Source organism: Hydra viridissima, unplaced genomic scaffold (assembly GCF_058129835.1).
Source record: "Hydra viridissima isolate aposymbiotic clone 2 unplaced genomic scaffold, HvirCarnegie_v1 scaffold_9, whole genome shotgun sequence".
In the NCBI taxonomy this organism is placed as follows: domain Eukaryota; kingdom Metazoa; phylum Cnidaria; class Hydrozoa; order Anthoathecata; family Hydridae; genus Hydra; species Hydra viridissima.
In genome coordinates, this window is record NW_028324308.1 from 15,472,501 (window position 1) to 15,491,423 (window position 18,923).

Consider the following 18,923-nt stretch of genomic DNA (forward strand, 5'->3'; position numbering starts at 1 on the left):
GTAATTTAGAAAGTGATGACAATCAGTACACAGACGTTCATCTAGTAGCCACTGCAGAAGATTTTTTAATGCCGCCGAAAAGAGCTAGAACAACGGGTGGTCCATCTAGAAATTCAAACCGATGGAAAGATGAGCCGAATATTGTAAAACAAATTCAATTTACTGCGAATCCTGGTTTGAAGATAAACATGGAGAGCAAGAAACCATTAGATTTCTTTAGACTATTTGTTACAGAAGAGCTTATAAATACTATGGTAGTTGAAACTAATCGCTACACAACGCAAGAAATGAATAAGCAGCGTCCCCTCAGAACAAGCTCACGTTTTAAAGATTGGAAACCAATAAATTCAGAAGATATGCGGCAGTTCCTTAAAGTTCTTCTTCTTCATATGTGGTGTGTCAAAATGCCATCTTTAGAACACTATTGGTCTAAGAACAGTCTCTATCGATGTCCCTTATTTTCTAGAATAATGTCACGAAATAAATTCCAACTAACATTACGGTTTTGGCATTTTGTTAACTATGAAGATTCGGGTAGTGGACGCTTGTGTAAAATTATTGGACTTCTCGATCACTTAAATAATGCAATTAATAACATCTACTGTCCTAATAAAAATATATCAATCGATGAGTCAATAATGCTTTGGAAGGGACATCTTGTATTCAGGCAGTATGTGAAAAATAAAAGACAGAAGTATGGTATCAAGTTCTATGAGCTTTGAAAATCAGATGGTATTGTACTAAAAGTAAAAATCTACTCTGGCGAGACGACTCTCGATAAACATTTGTTGGGTAAAACGGGAGCTATTGTTTTAGATTTAATGGAAAAATTTCTGGGAAAAGGTTAACACCTGTACACTGATAGCTTTTACAATTCCTTTGAATTAACAAAGCACATGATAAATCAAAAACATATATTTGTGGTACTTTAAGAACTGACTGAAAGTCAAATCCAAAAGAGTGTACAAAAGCAAAACTGAAACAGAGAGACGTTATAAGCAGGAGCAGAGAGGATGTAGTGGTTGCTAAATGGAAAGACGAAAGAGACGTGCTAACGATTGGCAACTTGCATTCGTTGCAAATGATTGAAATGAAAAACAGAAGAGGAGAGAAGAAAATGAAACCCAACATTATTAAAGATTACAATCAATATATGTCAGGAGTAAATAGGGCGGAACAAATGGTATCATATTATGATTGCCTAAGAAAGAAAATTAGATGGTATAAAAAAGTAGCACTTCATCTCTTTGATACTTTTTTTTTTAATGCTTACTGTCTAAACAGCAAATATGGGGTAGATCAAACAGTTTCCTTGCTTATGTTTAAAGAATTAGTTGTTACGGATTTATTGAGTGAACGTTTGAATGAAATTGTGCCTCGAATCACCAATAATAGCTTCCACTACTTGTCTTCAATGCCACCGAATGAAAAGAAAAAATTCCCAACAAAACCATGTCGAGTCTGCTCTAAAATAAAGCGTAAAGAAACACGATATGAATGTGTTGCTTGTGAAAATAGACCTCCGTTATGTATTGACGAATGTTTCAGAATGTATCATTCAACAGAATAGGTTTACACTTGAATTTTCATGAAATAAAATTAAATCAATATCAATGTTTTATTTTTATCTGTTTTAAGCTATTTCTGTCTTTATCCGCATTTTTTGTTAGGCTCCTTGGATTTTTAAAATAAAAACTTGAATGTAATATTTTCTGAAACCAAATGTGAAGCTAAGAAAAAAAAAAATGAACAGAGCCAGTTATGCACAAATATTATATGAAATAAGTTAGTATAACTACGATAATGACGCCAACTTACTACGAGTATACTCGTAGTTGGCAGCGAAAGTTTTAAAAAAAGGGCAACTTTGAAACAACCATTGTTGTCCAATTGTTCACTTGGTTAAAAACGCAGTTGTCCATGTTATTTATAACTAAACCAATAATGATAAAATAATAAGTCACGTGACTAACATTTATCATTAAAAAAAAATATGGCGGCGGATAATCTAAACAACCCTACAGTCACAAAAAAACCTAAAAAAAAGGCAGTCAATGAAAGAAAAAGAGAGTTTACTATATATATATATATATATATATATATATATATATATATATATATATATATATATATATATATATATGTATCTGTGGTTTTACCCGTGTGGTCTTCATTTATTTTGGAATAGTAAAAGGAATAAATCAATAGAAATTAGAGTATATATCATAATTGTACGTAAACTTACAAAACGATTGAAAGACAGGCTTGTTATACATACTTATTATGTCGCTGATCTTGCGCGCATAAGATTTATACCAACGTACCGTTCAGATTCTTCTTTTAGTATCAGGGGAAGAGGAAGAGTTAGAGGAGGGAATAGTCTTGAGGGGTTGAAATCAGTATTTTAATGTTTAAAAAAGTACGCTAAGCGAATTGTTTAAACATTGATGAAAATAGCAACAAAGACAGTAATTTGATTTTAAATAGCAAAAGCATCAATATGAATTAAAGCATATATCATAATATTATATATCACAGCTTACAAAGCATTAGGATTATTGTGGATCTGGCGTTCATAAGGTTTAAACAAACGTATCGCTTGGACTTGTGCTAACTCAGAGCTACCCAGTAAACATTAAGTAGTCGGACCGGTGGAGGACCGCTGTCAGCACTTATGCTGTGCCGACGTCGGCCGCCCGCTGTGGTGCCGTGCTGTCTTGCACATCGTATTTATATCGGTCCGTTTATTTGCAAGCTGAAGGTGGTCCAACAGCGGGCCGAAGGCGGCAAATTGCCAACTTTTTGACATTGGCGGCAAAGCAATGTTGGTACGATAGCGGTTCAATATAGGACCTTTAGTGGTTTTTAATACCATTTCTAGGGGTAGATATACTTGTTTACTTGCATTTTTAGTTTTTTTTACGTACTTATCTATTGCAAAGTTAACTGATAATTACATTTTTCAAGTAATTGAATCCTAAGAATGAGTGTTTTTATTTTTTTTTTAAGCTTTCGTCCTATTCAAATTAAGTACTAAAACACTTTGCAAGAAGAATTTCTCTAAGACTTTGGTATTAATATTAAAAACCGTAGTTTTGGTCAGTAATTTATACATAACCAGATTATCGTTTATGCTTTTGAGTAAGTAATTAAATTCGCCATTAGTTTTTAAACATTAAGTGCTATATTTCTAAAACTCATATTTCTAAAAGCTATATTTCTAAAATTGCATTCCAAAAGAGTTTCTTTTAACTCAAATTAAAAGGTGAAAATGCAGTCTTTTTCGAGAGATTGCTTTGCACCTTTAAGGCTACGCCACTAATATATAAGTACATTTGTTTATAATTACATTAGCTTTTTTATTATTGCCATTTGGTGCTGAAATACAATATTTAAACTTTTAATGATCAATTCAAAATCAAAAACTGTGGTAGTTAATCTGATGTTTGATCACAAATGTAATATTATAACCACAATATATTGTTGAATCGCAACCAATACTTCCTCTGCTTTGCAATAACTTTTAAAAATGAAAGTTTTTACAATAAAAGTTTTTATTGGAAATGTTAAGACTCTTGTTTCCCAAAATTAATGTAAAGACACAGGGGAAGGAGGGGGCGAGGAGAGGGGGGGGGGGGTTGATTAAGAAAAATGAATAAAAATTTATTATCTTTATGCAACTTTACACATTTTATAGCATATATTTTGCTCTCTATCATATCATTATTGCTCTCTCTCTTTCTCGCATCTTTATTGCTTTCTTTACATCATCATTGCTCTCTCTCAAATCAAAATTACTCATCCAAATGTTTTAAGTTACTTAGGAAAATTACTTAATTCAATCGTTTTTTCTGCACCACTGTCTTGCCTTATAATATTTTCATGCTCCGTTAATAGATTGTTATCGGTGTTCTCAAAGATTCTCTTTCTGAAAAAAATCTTTGGTAATTTTAAACGGCTTTTTATTACATTTTTAAAGTCTCGTTTGTACACAGCGTAAATTAGAGGATTGATTAATGATAAAATGTACCTTAAGACAAAAAGCCCTTCAAAAAACTCAGCTGGAAGTTTCATGACACCGGAGTTGTTAACGCTGATCAAAACTTTAAGAAGAAGGTACGGACAGCAAAACAAAATGAACGAAAGAAACATAACAGAATAAAACAAAATCATTTTTAAATCTCTAGTCCGCTGCTTCTTCGACAATAAATTAGCTTCCCTTCGTAGCAGCCTTTGAAACAAGCAGAAAAGCCACGCATATTTTGAAGTCAAAAAAAATATTGGTATAAAAGCAAACAACACGACAGATGTCACGGTATAGATATTTTCTTTTTTTCGTAGCTCGATTAACAGCGGTAAACTCGGATCTTTTATAAACGGAAGTAACCAACTAAGCTGTATAAAAGAAACAGACAACCCAACGAGCCAGGCAATTACACACATAGCAAAAATCCTGTTCCTTGTAACAATTGCTCTGTATCGCAGTGCATAATAAAGCGAGATAAAATGCTCACACGACAAAAGAAGCAAATGCAACACACAAACTATAGTTAATCCATTCGTGAGGATATCTGTAGCGGCAAAATAAGCGGGTTCAAAAGCTTGCAATGTTGTTGAGCAGTCGTTGAAATTTATGTAATAATACGGTAAAACGAGAAAAATAACAGAGATTCCATTTAGTAAGTCAGCTAAACAAAGACTAATAATCAAAAGGTTTGTTACGTTTCTCCGTAAATTTCTGTTTCTGAAGAATAAGTAAATAATAATGGAATTTGCGGAGATGATTAAAGCGCCTAAAACCAATGCTATTATATGTAAAGCAGGCTTAAATTCCATATGACATTCCATTTGAAAGATACAGCTGACAAGAGTCAGAAGATTCCTCTATGCTCATATATCTGGAACGACTATACAGTTACATTTCTTCAAAGACTATACATAAAGCAATCTCATAAACATTGAAGATGAAAACTAACCAATGAAATGAATGCTTTATTTACCTGCCAATGATTGTTTAGCGTTTCATTTACCAGTAGAAATTATTTCATAATTTTAATTTTAATTATGTGTTGTATATTAGGATAAAGCCAAATTAGACAACAAATGTTCATAAACATATTTTCCAAATGGCTAATATTGAAAATTAAACCTTATCTTCCGAATTGGGTTATAAATAGCAATTATAACATCCAATTGAAGATGGATGTCGGCGATAAAAACAATTGGCATTACTAATTAAAAAAATCAAAAGATGAAAGAGATAAAAATCATATTTGAGTGAATTAAAAATTTATAGCTGAATTAAATAGAAATAATTTGTGGTTGTAATTTGTTATTTTTTACCATTACAAAATAAAAGTGCATCGGAATTCAAAGGCAATCGAAAACCTATGTTACGTTTCTAGGTAAAAATTTTTCAGGAAAAACTAACAACAGAATGAGTATGAATAAAAAGTACCTTTTTTTACCGAAGTACTTTTAGCATAACAATCTACAATTTCGTGTTTAAAAAAAAAAATATTGCAAAACAACTTGAAGTATAAAAAATCCGAAATTAATTTATCAACTTTCTAATTTTGAACCATTTTTATCGAACTAAATTTGTCAGAACTTTTTAAAAATTTTTTTTAAAGATTTTTTAAAAATTCTATATTCTGGCATAATCAGGCAACTGCTTAACTTAGGAATATGCGCAAAAAAAAAAAAATCAAAAAACAACGAACACAAAATGAGTTCGGTTGTTACTATTTTTTGCAGTTTTGTAAAAAAAAATGTGTCATTTTGAATCTAAGGCTGCCAAATTCTGACGGTAAGGTGATTAACAGTTGTTGCGTTGTCGACGTTTTTTTGTAGAACAGTTTTTTTTTTTTTGTTGGACCGCGACAGTTACTAATAGCAATATCTAAATTTTAATTAAGTTTCTTTTTTTTTAAATTAAATTTTAACTAAATTTTATTTTTTAATAAGTTTTTTTTATTTGATGTAAAAATATATCCTTGAATTTCTGAGGTAAACTCAGGGAAGTTAAGTTGATTATAAATTTAATTCGTATTTATGATAATATTGATAAAGAGCAGGATGTGTGTAGGCACGTGGCGTGTAATATTTATGTTTAATAGTTGATGTTTTACGGGTGAAAAAACACAAAGAAGCTAATTAATTGATATCTAATTTAATGAATACATATTATCTTATTATAGGTATTGTATTATAGCTCAATCGATAACATGTACGTTCAGTCCTTTTCGCGCGATAACATGTACATTCAGTTCTTTTGGCGCTATTGTCTTTTAATCGGACTACATTTTCGTAACTATTAGTTTTCTTATACAAATCACGTCAACAAAAAATCATTTTGTTGTCATTATGTTTCAGTAGTTAGGACTTTTAAATATATAGTTATGAAAAGAAAATTTGTTACACGATAATATATATATATATATATATATATATATATATATATATATATATATATATATATATATATATATATATATATATATATATATGTATATATTTCAAAATTTATTCCATTTTAAGTTTACATATAGTATTTATATTCACATATTGTATCATTATTTACATTAATTGGCTCTATCTCAATAAATTATATGGGTTGTACGGTCAGCAATTAAGCAATTAAATTAACATTTCCTTAAACATGAATAAAACATCCAACGTTTAAAGAAAGTGACGCTCAAATTGGTGACGTAGCAAAACCAACAACGAAAAACTGCACGCCTACGTTATAACGTCATCAGTTTACATCTTTAGAACTTTGTTCTAATTTGGAGATTTCTTTACCTGCTTCCAATAATTGCTTGTAAATGTGTTTTTGTTTCAGCAAAAATATCTAAGAGTTGCTATAGTTACATGTAATGAATTTATTATTTATAGTTCTTAAGCCACTGTAAGATACCAGCAAATCTTTTATCCTGTTCATTTCAAAATTGAATAAAACCGTCGGAGATTTTTAAACTAATTTATCTAGCAAGGAAAATCCCAGAGTATGTCTCGTAGAGTTTAAAAATTCACAACGACATCCCATTATTAATATGAAAACGCCATTACAGTCTGTTTACTGATGTAACTCGTACCTTTTTAAAAAAAGTCTTATTACAAATCTCCCCTCACGTTTATTGGCGGAGAAGCCCTCGAATCATCCTGTTTCGACGGCCATAAGTTAAATTTTCTTAATTACGTAAAAATAAGCATAAAACAAACGAAATATTAGTTTTAAACAAATATAAAAACAGAAGTTCAAAGGAAAAAGTTTTCACTTGTCAAGTTTCGACTGATTTAAGCATAAAAATACGAATTAAATAACGCGTTTGATTGAAAAGGATTTCATTAAACGAGAGATTTTTTTAAAACATCTTTTATTTTGTTTAACAGTCCAGTAAGTTTCTAGTATCTCCTGGTTACACATACCTACGCACTTTGTTACCCAGTGGCGTATCTAGGGTAGGGCAGGAAGGGCACGTGCCATGGGCGCCAGCCTGAAAGGGGCGCAAAAGAGGCTTGGTTGCGATACAATAAGCGAGAATTATATAAAATAAATTAAGAAAAAATATATCATTTAAAATAAATACATTATATAAAATAAAGTTTGTGTCATCATTTATTAAAAAATTGTAATTAAGCACTTTATGTGGGGAGGAGGGGCGTGAGATCGGTGTTTGCCCCAGGCGCTATTTACCCTAGGTACGCCACTGTTGTTACCCATTCAAGTTTTTTAAAAACTGCAAAATTACTGAAGCTACTGAGTATATTGTACATACCGAGAGAATGCTTGTGTACTGAGAATCTTTGCGGAATGTGAATCAAACCTTGTCATACTCATATTTGCAGCGCTTGTTATGCTTATGTTTTATCAGTAAGTGTGAACTGAGTCTTAAGGATTATGCAGGATGGATTCGAATTCGTGTAAAGTTGTATTTCTAACTGGGCGCCCACCTCTCCTCCATTTTATCAACTATTTGACGGTCTTATAATTTAAGGAGCGTTAAAATTGAAGTCAGTTAAACAGAAAAAAAAAATTATCTAAGTGGCTGAGAATAAAAAATACTTTTGCTGTTACCTTTCCTTGGCCTTCAGTTCTTAAGTTTGATATGTTTCTACTAAACTTATTTTACCTTGATTAATGCTCAGTCCAATTAGTTATCGTTTTAATTGGGTAGTTCAAGGACACAATTGGTTTAAGTGTTCTTTTGTCAAATATTCGTGAACTGATCCCATTTGGAACTGTGGGGTTGATGATGCAATTTTAAACGGCTTCTACATTAAATAAAACTTGAAAAAAAAAAAAAAAATTATAAAAGGCATTAAATAATTGCATACAAATTTTTAGCAACTAAATAGAGAATTTGATCATGTTAAAGTTATAACTTTAGTTCTCGAGCGTAACAATGTAACTTCACAAATATAGTCTGTTCAATTCAACGAAATATTTTTGTCAAAAAAAAAATTACTTTTTCGAGTCAAAGTTTTAGTTTTAGATGACAGTGGCTGAAAAAAAAGAAAAAGAAAAAGTTGCCCATTGAATTTTAGGGCTGCTTTAAACACAACGCAAATTCAATCGCTGACAACCAATAAACTTTCAATTTTGTGTTCACTTCGAACATAAGATTTTAAGTTAAAGTTTAGTGAATTTCTCTTCTTGAAGAAAAGGATCGATTTTTTGATCGAAAAATTCTCCACAGCACTTTTATGCTACACACGTGCGATAGTTTCCTTCTAAAACGTGTTGTCAGAATGCAACCCGATGGAGGGTCGACATTATTGTCGCGGAAAACAACATGAAATTCCGAATATATTTGTATGAAATTAGAGCTACCTCATAAAAGTTGTATGATTTGTTTTATTTTGTCGTCATTATAACAATTTTTGCGAAACTTATGTAAATTTTAGTTTATAATAAATCAAGTGCTCCGTGGAGGGAAATGAATCAAGTGCTCAGCGGAGGGAAATAAAAGCGGCGCATGAAAAAGACGGTGGTGAACTTATTATGGGAATAAAGTTTTTTTTTTTTGTATAAAATTCTTGTAAAAAATTCTTATATGATTAGTTTTCAATTTCCTACGAGCAATAAAAACTTTACTTCTAAGTTTTACATTTTTGCCTCCAAAGTAAGAAAAGTAGAAAAGAAAAGAAAAGAAAAAATTTCATGTTATCTTTTCTTCGATAGAAAAGTAAAATACGAGGTAGTTAACTTCGAAGTCGCGTTCATGGAGATCAGGGTGTCTTGGTTAAAGATATTTATAATTACTTTTAATGAGTTATCGAATACTAAAAATTATTTTGCTAAATACTTCCTCTATTAAATAGATTATTAAATCTTGATTTGATATAACACAGTTTATGCTTGTTTTGCAGTTTGATATGTTTATTTGCGAAAGCTGCAGCCTACACACATTAAATTTTTTATATATCCATTGACGTAACACCTAAAAGGATTGCCAGTATATCAAACTTTAAAATATCTATAAACAAAAAAGCAATTATTCATCAAAACAATATTTATTTTGTGAAATCTTCCACACTGCCAAAAATCAAATTTTATCTTTAGATCCAAGAATCTGTTCCAAAAGTCACTACCATTTCTCTCTATATCTCAGTTCGCTTCATTTTTCACTTCTATATTTTCGATTTGTGTATATATATCTTATAATTCAATATTGCTGCATATGTACATGTAGACATGTGAATGCATATATATTTACTTTATCTATGTTTCATCTCTTTAAAAAACTTGATTTATATGTGTTTCTATATAAATTCTGTAAAATCCAATTTTATTAAGTGAGTAATTTATCTTTAAAGCTATTTTGTACATCGTATTTAGGTCATTCTGTTTTAAAAACGAATTACAATGCAATCACTCGTGTTTTATAACTTTTTTTTTTCGTACACAATATATTGATATTGAATTCTAAGTTCTAATTTACAAATGCGAAATACATTCATACTGATTGGTTGACTATATTCTAAGAAAACTAACAAGAACCTTCTAAAATACTTAAATTTTGGAATAAGCGATCAAAACAATCTTTCTCTAGAAACATAACTTATCTTGGTACTGTAATAAGAAACTTTCATTCAAAACACAAAAAAGTAATCTCATTCTCAAGTTTAGCCGTTCCAACAGCATGTTTGCAAAAGCCAGTAATAACGGCATGTTTGCAAAAGCCAGCAATAACGGCATGTTAGCAAAAGCTGGGGATAACTACATGTTAGCAAAAGCTGGCGATACCGACATGTTAGCAAAAACTCGCATCCATATACCACTCAATGTTTGGGCCACAGCTATGCAAGTCAAGTTAAAGGAAAATCTAAAACGGTCTATTTTTCTAAAATTTCTTAAAATACTTTTCCACTTGGCTCTTTTCTTCTTTTTATTATCAGATTCGTGATTGTATATCGTGCACTTGATTTAAATTGTCTCGGACCTTACTCTGGGACACCCTATTTATTCACTTATTGTACTAATAAAGTTCATTAGGGCTTTTACAATGATTGCATTTGTTTGTAAAATTTTAGCCACTCCCCCCCCCCCCCCCCTGAGAAAGGAGCCTAGTTCCGCGCCCTGTATATATGCTGGCTTGATCTTTTTTATGGAAAAAATACAAGTTTACAAGAAAATTTCATATAATAAGAGATTGGGCACTAATACTCAAGACTCTTAAAAGGTTTAAGTGTCAACAAGTGTCAGATACTCAAAATCCAGACAGGTTTTAGCTGCTCAAAATTTAGACTACACAGCAAGTATCAGATTTTTTAACTTCCAGAATGTTCCGAATACTTTCGAAAACGATAAAGTTAAATATAGAAATATGTGTCCGGCGGATACAGCCCGCTAAAATTTACAAATAAATATTCTTGTTATAAAATATGTTTTTTAAAAAGTGACTATACTTTTAAAATAATTTAAATTAAATTATTTTGAAAGCATATTCTATACCAAAATCTTAAAGGTTTGGTGAGAAAATTTCCAGAAAGATTGGTAGAAGTGTTTTTAAAGCCAAATGGATGTCAACAAGCGAATCACTAGAATGTTTGCCTTCAAATTTATACTGGATTCCAACAGGTCAGGAAATAAATGAAATAAAACTCTAAAATATCTGCTCCATGCACGATTAAAAATAGCATAAAAGTGAGTTGGAATATTATGCCTGTTAAAATTTATTTCAAACATAAGTTTTAAAAGATCAGTTTACAAATTTTGTATTAGTTCACATCTCAAAGAATCAAGGCGTAGCTCCTCCGATTAAAACTCTGGAGAGTCCATAATAATCTACAGAACTAAGTGAGTCAAACATACCTATTTTTTCAAATGGCAAGGTACGGATTAAAGTAATGCAAAACCCGTTCGATGCAGTATGGCATGTCTTTGCCTAATTGAATATCTAAAATTCCAGAGAATCCAAAATAATATGCGGCTCTGAGTGGGGCTAGAGTTACATGAGCCAAATACTGGCTTGAAATTTTACTTGAGCCCAAGAAAAAAACATGTGGAACATTGGCATAGCAACTTGCCAGAATATTGTCGACAATAATGGTTCCACTTAAAGTAAATGGGGCATAGAGACCTTTAGAAATGATTTTTTCAATTCGGACAACTTTACTGCGGACCATCTTAAAACTGTTAAAGTTGCAACTGGCTGTTGTAAAAATAGAATCTCCAATAACAACTTCATCAGCGAAAACGATTCAGCTTCTTTTTTTCCTTTTTTTTGGATTTGCAATAAGTGTTTAGGTGAGATAGTAATATTGCGCCCACAAATGACCAAACATAAATACAGGCGAATAAATAAGTTTTGTTTGGTTACTGTTTGTGCAGAGAACTTCATCTCCAACTTTAATATGACACACAGGCGTTGGAACATTTTTTTTTTTAACCCAAACAAAAGAATCTCCAGGAAAGCAACTGCTTGTTTGTGTTTCTGTGTTTTCAGCAATTTTTTTTCTGCTGGTTTCTTCTTCTTTTATTTTTCCTGCGTTTTCTTTTCTTCTTCTTCTTTCAGCTGTTGATTCTTCTCTTCTTTCTTTAAAAGTAGAGTAAACTTTCCACCAAGGTAGTCGTTTAGTGCATCTCCACCATTTAGTGCTATCACCACCATTCCATTTAAGGTTAGAAGTATTTAAAATACTGGAGCAGCCTGATAAATCAGAATTACTGTACTTCATGTCGAAACCACCTGAGATGTTACGAAATGATGTTTCCAATCCAACGCGTATATCGGAGAGTGTTTTTGAATCATTTTGGCTTTCAATTGAACTGTGTTTTAATTCAACACTTCCTCCGCCATAAGCTGAAGTGACAATAAATTGTCCCCAAGTATTGAAAAAGCTTTCAAACTGAGTTCGATTATCTGGAATATTCTTATTATAGTTGCCAGGTAGTTGGTGAACCGAATTTTTAAAGTTATCCATCAAAGTTAATTCTGCCATATCTTTGATTTCCACCTTGAAAAGTCTTTTTTCGTAGAGAAACGAGTTTTCAGTTGTTGAGAAAGAAGACTTCTGGGAACACTCTCTAGAAAATCCACCTCTGCTTTTCATTTTAAACATACCAATATCCACATCAGCCGTGATACTAAGCTGTTTTAAACGATTTTGAATGTATGAACCTTCTTCTTTAAAGTGTTCCATGAATGTCTCTGACAGTTGAACTTTTGATAACTCCATCCCTTTAGGGACTTTGATACCATGTGAAGTGTCTTGCAGAGTCTCATCATTCATTTTAAAAAGCGCAAATGGCTTAATTTCATCATTTAGAATGTTGTACCCATTTCCGACACACATAAAAGTATCAGACAATTTTTGATTTGCGTCCAGGTCAAAACTTTCTTTAAGCATTTGAATTCCAGTTTGTGATAACTCTTTTTTCAGGAGATAATTGAGACTTCCGATGGAGTGTTCTTTTATGTCTTTTAGAGTTAACAGTCCAAGTTGTTCAACTAATTCAATGCTGATTTGTTGCAACTCATTACGACTTTCCTAATAATTTTACATTATAAAACTTAAATTAATTATTGATAAGCATAGTTTAAATAGCAATAGAACCAAGACTTGAAAGTGGAATAGTAGTTTAAATACATTACCTATCCTGTAAATGTTTATGAATGTACTCTAATCTTGTTTAAATGATCATGTAAAAAAGCATTATTAAAGCCTTAATTTGCAAAATGTCGGATTAATAAACATCCGATCTTGTATTTCCCCGAAACATCACAAACATATCTGATGAACGAGCACTTTCGCCAAAGTCGTTTTTAAGACTTAAATGTAAATGCTCGTTCCTAATTTTGGAATACGTAAAAAATTCTTGTTTTTTTTACCTCTGATAGCCTTTCAACATTTTTGCTGATGTATTCATTTATTTTGGTAAGTACTTCAGGAAGTTGAGATCCTTCTGTTGATTCTCTTAACAAGTTGTTCATGATCTCAGTTTCTTTAGCATTCAGTGCAGCAAATTTTGCTATCTTTGCAGAAACAGAGAATCCCTTTTCAGGCATTTTTTTACCGTTTAAACTTATAGCAAAAAATCTTTTCATTGCCATTAATCCAAGATCGTCATTGTATTCTTTTAAAAGATTTGCAATTGCAAGAAACAGATTTTTGGGCTGAAGTGTTCCGTCTGGAAGTTTTGTCTGCTCTCCGTCATTTGTTGCAATTAACTCATTGTCTTCAACATTATTTTCAATCAGAACAACAGGTGCATTAACCATCAGCGTTTCTCTAATCATTTTTTTGACCTCAAGACATTTTGCTTCCATTATCGAACTCCATTTTTCAACATTTTTGTAAGGAATTGAGCATGCAAAAGAAATCACAGCAACTACATTAGGGTTGTTTTTATCAATCAGCCCGAGCTTCGAAAAAGCTCTTAGAGGTTTGTAAAAGTTGCTATTTTTCCCCAAAATTCTTGTGTCAGTTGCTTGAACAAATAACAAAATCACGTTAGGGTAGCACCCAATAAACGATGCTTTGTTTTTATAGAATTCGTCAATAGAAAGTAAGTTACAGGCATCTTGAGCCAGACCATCTGTGTCGTTAAATCCAGGAGTGTCAATAATCCCCTACAAAAGACAGAAGATGAAATTAGTTTTCAGATAATCATGTTATAAATTTGAAAACCATGGTTACAATATCAAATTTTTTTTAAATTTTTTTTTAACTTGACTATTTTTTAAATCCATATTTGACATGGGAAACTTCATCATCATTGCTGTTGCAAAAATACTTAGAATATTTTTAACACAACAGAATGCAAATATAGGATTACAATAGGACTGCAAATATAGATTAGAATTATAGGACACCTAAAATATAGGATTAAGCTGCATAATGGGCTTCTTTTCTGAAATAACGAGTAATTCGATGGGAAATTGACAGAGGGAAAAAAATAGAGTAACGATGTGGCACAGTTTGCCGACCATTGCCCCCAGTGACAAAATGTGCATTACTACAAATATTGCATCGTTGCAGAATTATTGCGGTTTTTTTTCAACATATATCATTCAACGAAAACAACAACAAAGTTTAACAAAAACATCTTTGAATAATTGCTCCGGAACATATTCACCTTCTACCTTCATTGCTGGTTCCATTTTGCTTTGCACCTAATAGATTCCGAAACTTTGTACGCAAGCCAATTTGTCATCAATTGACGTAATAGAATATAATTGGACGAAAAAATATAATTGTTTTTGCAAGGTCTTTTTGTATTGATTGCAACATAAATCCGCTAAATTTGAGCAAGATGGGTATTGCTGTCGTTATTTAATTGTCGTTTGCCATTTATGTCCAGAACCCGTCGTTGTTTACGCTCATCGCCGTTATTCCATCAAACAAAAATCCCGTTTGAGATGACTTCCCAGTAGTTTGTTCCGCTTTTGTTTTACAAAAGCCACCACACTGCTTGCTAATAGTGGGTGGCTTACGATTATCCTTTATAAGAAGAGAAGCCACGATTCATCCTCAGTGATGAGATGAAGTGATTCTATAGGAAAGGAGCTTGGTTGTTTCGCAGCTGCAATTTGGTGAAAATTCTTAACGTTTTTACTCTGTTTCTATAAAAGAATTCATGGGAGACCTATCCAATCAATTTCTATACTTTTCCGAGCTTATTGAGAATAAAAGCAATGGCAGAATAATCCTTATTAAAGACTTTAGTCAACATCTCGTTGTCAAGCTTTCGTCCTCTTCCGCGGCTGCCAAAAGTGCCGTTTCATCAAAAATGAATGGTTAACCTCATTCTTCTTCATCTGCGAGTTTTATATCTCCTGATTTGAATTTCTTTAATCTTTTTTAATCTTGGCTTTAGTAATTGCTCCTTCGCTGAAAGGTTTGTCCAGATTGCAAAATGGCTGGTGCATTATCTTCTACGGAACCCAAATTAACCGCTTTTGTTTTTATTTTACAACCGTGTAAATATCTATTCTGGCCCGACCTAGCGAGATCTCACTACGCTAACACTACTGCTTCGTACCATAATGAGAAACGCATTAATTTTCTTCCAAAAGCTGACAACCGCCGAACACAAAACATTGGTTTTAAAAAACTTTAGATCATCTTGGCGGTAAACGATAAAAAACTGCGCCTGAAAATCGATCATGTACTCGTTAAACAGTTTTCCAAGACATTCTATAGATTTGGCTATCATAAACATTATATAGATTTGGCTATCATAAACATTATATAGATTTGGCTATCATAAAGACATTCTATACATTTGGCTATCATAAACATTATATAGATTTGGCTATCATAAACATATAGATTTGGCTATCATAAACATTATATAGATTTGGCTATCATAAACATATAGATTTGGCTATCATAAACATTATATAGATTTGGCTATCATAAAGACATTCTATACATTTGGCTATCATAAAGGAACTCTAAACCTTCAATAAAGTTTTGGTAAAAACACAAAGGAATACTTTAAAACTCTGCATATGTTATTTGATGATGCGTAAAAGTTTAGTTTGTATGCATTTTTCTTATAATAAGTGTCAATCCCATTAAATGATAAGTTATATCAATCTTAATATAAATATTTTTGAAATATGCAACAAGAAGGTGCATGTCAGTTTGTTGATAACTTCAAGATAGCTTTAGAGTTAGGTATAACAATACAGATGTTTTAAAGGAAATATTTTAAATTACTGCATACAATTAAAGTTTATCTGTTAACAACACGTGATTTCGAAAGTTACAAAGCTTGATGATTTTTTTTTAAAAGAAAGCACTATTTTTAGAGGGAAAAGAGAAAAAATACGTTACCAGAGTCAGGTTTGAGACGTCTAGAGTTGGGTCTTCGGTGGTAACAATATACTCAGAAGTGCTTCGAGTTTCAGACGTGTTTTCTGATGTTGGTGCAATTTTTACTCCAAATAAATGGTTTATAGTTGATGACTTTCCACTCCCTGACAATCCAAGTACCATCATTGAAACATGGTTGAAGCTACGGTTTATTTTCCATGAGTTGTATTGGGCTGAATGGAAGAAAAAAAAAATATTTTAACGTAAGATAACCGATAACCAGCTAAAATATCTGTTACTGCTCTGAAAATACTAAACAAGACAAAATCAATGTATACTATCTTGTCAATATCAGTATTCAAATTATCCTTGACTTTTGGAATTATGTAAAATTTCTTTTTTTTTTTGCCCCAACAACCTGTGAGACCTTCTAACCGCCTTGTTACATAAATATCTTTTTTTAACAGCAGTACAAACGATGGGAAAATTTCCTAAACTAACTTACCTTGATAAGTTTTCCTCTTGGAGTAGTTACTTTTTCTTTTCCTTCTGAACCCATCAAACCAAGATCAACTGCTTCCTGTTTCATTGCAGCAAGAGTTGATGGCATAGGTTTACTTTTTGGCATGTTCTTTTGACTATAGGCAACAGACTTAATCAAGCCCAGCAAGCATACAACGTTAAAACAACGTTGATTGGCGTCGATCAACGTTATTTCAACGCTGTTTCCATTTCTAACGCTGTGCTTGCTGGGAATTAACTTAGTTCTCATGAATATTTTACATATCTTATATTTTGTGGGAACTCAAAAAATCAGTTTGGAGAGGGTCCAAAATCGTCTGAAAAAAAACGTTTGAAAAAAGCTTCCTAAAGAGGTCATTTCGGTCTTTATGAACTTTATGAACCAAAAAACGTTCACTCAAAACATCCAAAAAACGGTTAATAAAACTTTTGTCATCGAGACTTACAAGGCTTTTGTAATGTCTTTTGTGTTCTCAAAAAAATTGAGTATCTCTTAGATCTTATACTTTTTGATAATCTCTTATTTTATATAAGGGGGTAGCACGTTAATAATTTTTTTTTTGTAATTTTTTGTTGTTGTTACTATACTTATTTGTTGCTGCTTTTTTCGATTGGTTTACAAAGACACAACCCTTGTCTTTCTATGCTCCTCAATTACAAGTATTGTTTTAAACTATAGTTGTATCTTTATAATCTATTCGTAAAAAGCAGATGCCCACAGATTTCTAAATAACGTTTAGTAACTGTTTAACGGTTAGAAAATAAAATTAAACGACTTAATCTTTAAAATAGAGAATCATACCTTTTAGTATTTGAATCATCACGTTGGACAATCAATATTGCAGCATAAAAGCCTAATATGGTAAAGATTGAGTTCGCTAAGGAATACTTCGTCTCTTTCATTTATTTATTGGGAAAAGTGCAACACAAACCTTGAATACCTAGTTTTCTCCTCGTAACTTCCAAGAGTAATCTATACATGTTGTTCTTTTTACTGTTTGCCAGACTTTTAGATTTGGATGCAATTTTTAACAATGTTTAAGCTATCTAACACGTTGATTACATGCAACATCGCAATAGCTTTTGAAGGCAATATTCACATGGTCAAAATTGAGCACGCGAGAATTAAAATCGAATCAGTGATCAAATACAGCTTTTAATATTAGGCGAATTCTAAGAAGTTGAAGTTACTTTATTCGGTGATAAATTTATCACAGAAGAAGAATTGGAAAGATAGGATAATAAGTCAAAGCAGATAGTGATAAAGACCAACTTTTATTGATAAATTGCTCAACTTATAACTTTAGTTTCTCATAAATTATAAGACGTTTGCGCTACTGTTCCGATTCGACTTTCAAAAAATCACTGTGTCAATAGCACTGTTTTATACCAATAATAATAATGCTTTAAAAGTATTAATCTCGCTTTACTTGGCCTTAAACGAAAGTCTTCTTATCAATTTAATCTGAAAAGTTAATTACTTTGTTTTATCACGAGTTGTTATTGAAGAAGTTGCTATTGAATATATATTTAGTAATTTTAATGTCAATATTTGATACGACGTTTAAACGACAATTTGTCTAGTCCGATAGTTGATATATCGAGTCCGATAGTCCGATAAATCGAGTTGATAAAAAAATCAATCCTTGTAGTAGTTATGACGTTATTACTTATCGCAAGTTGTGTAACGAAAACGTTCCTCGCTAAAAATTTACTAAGTGAAAGTTGATTGCAAATTTTATTATTTTTACTACGTTGCGTTTAACAAATAGTATAAATGACCAACGCAACGTATAGAAATAAGATCTATAATAAAGGTCCATATGATTTAGCATGTTTTATCCACAGACGTTTTCTTAACTTTTAGCGTATTTTTTGATATTCTTGATTTTCTTCGTTTAAATTTTGACACTAAAAATTGTTTTGATTTTCACTTTTCCTTCCTTTTCTTATTCTTTAATTTTCCTATCATTTTATTTTTCAACATTTCTTTTGAGAATTTTCACTCGAGTTTTTTTAACCGATAAATCCTTTTGAACTACTTTATTTACTTTATTTATTTTTTTCTTATACGATCTTTTCTTTTCTTTTAGTAATTCTTTGCTTAAATAATTTTCTGTTGCCAATTA

At 31.6% G+C, this 18,923-nt stretch overlaps 2 protein-coding genes and 1 long non-coding RNA gene across 3 annotated transcripts in view; all 3 read right to left on the bottom strand.

Moving 5' to 3' along the window:
* The window catches only part of LOC149884250 (uncharacterized), a 124,810-nt gene that overhangs the window by 31,299 nt on the left and 74,588 nt on the right, over window positions 1-18,923 (bottom strand). The window lies entirely within an intron of this gene.
* On the bottom strand, window positions 3,657-5,203 carry LOC145186096 (uncharacterized). The gene has a single exon (XM_080062169.2). It carries the CDS (start codon window positions 4,846-4,848, stop codon window positions 3,817-3,819), a length of 1,032 nt encoding a protein of 343 aa, XP_079918295.2. The 5' UTR covers window positions 4,849-5,203; the 3' UTR covers window positions 3,657-3,816.
* LOC149884255 (uncharacterized) lies at window positions 11,169-17,697 on the bottom strand. Its single transcript, XM_090098728.1, has 5 exons — window positions 17,597-17,697; window positions 16,778-16,821; window positions 16,294-16,505; window positions 13,341-14,081; window positions 11,169-12,999 (listed from the first exon to the last, which is right to left on the bottom strand). Exons 1-5 carry the CDS (start codon window positions 17,695-17,697, stop codon window positions 11,752-11,754), a joined length of 2,346 nt encoding a protein of 781 aa, XP_089954854.1. The 3' UTR covers window positions 11,169-11,751.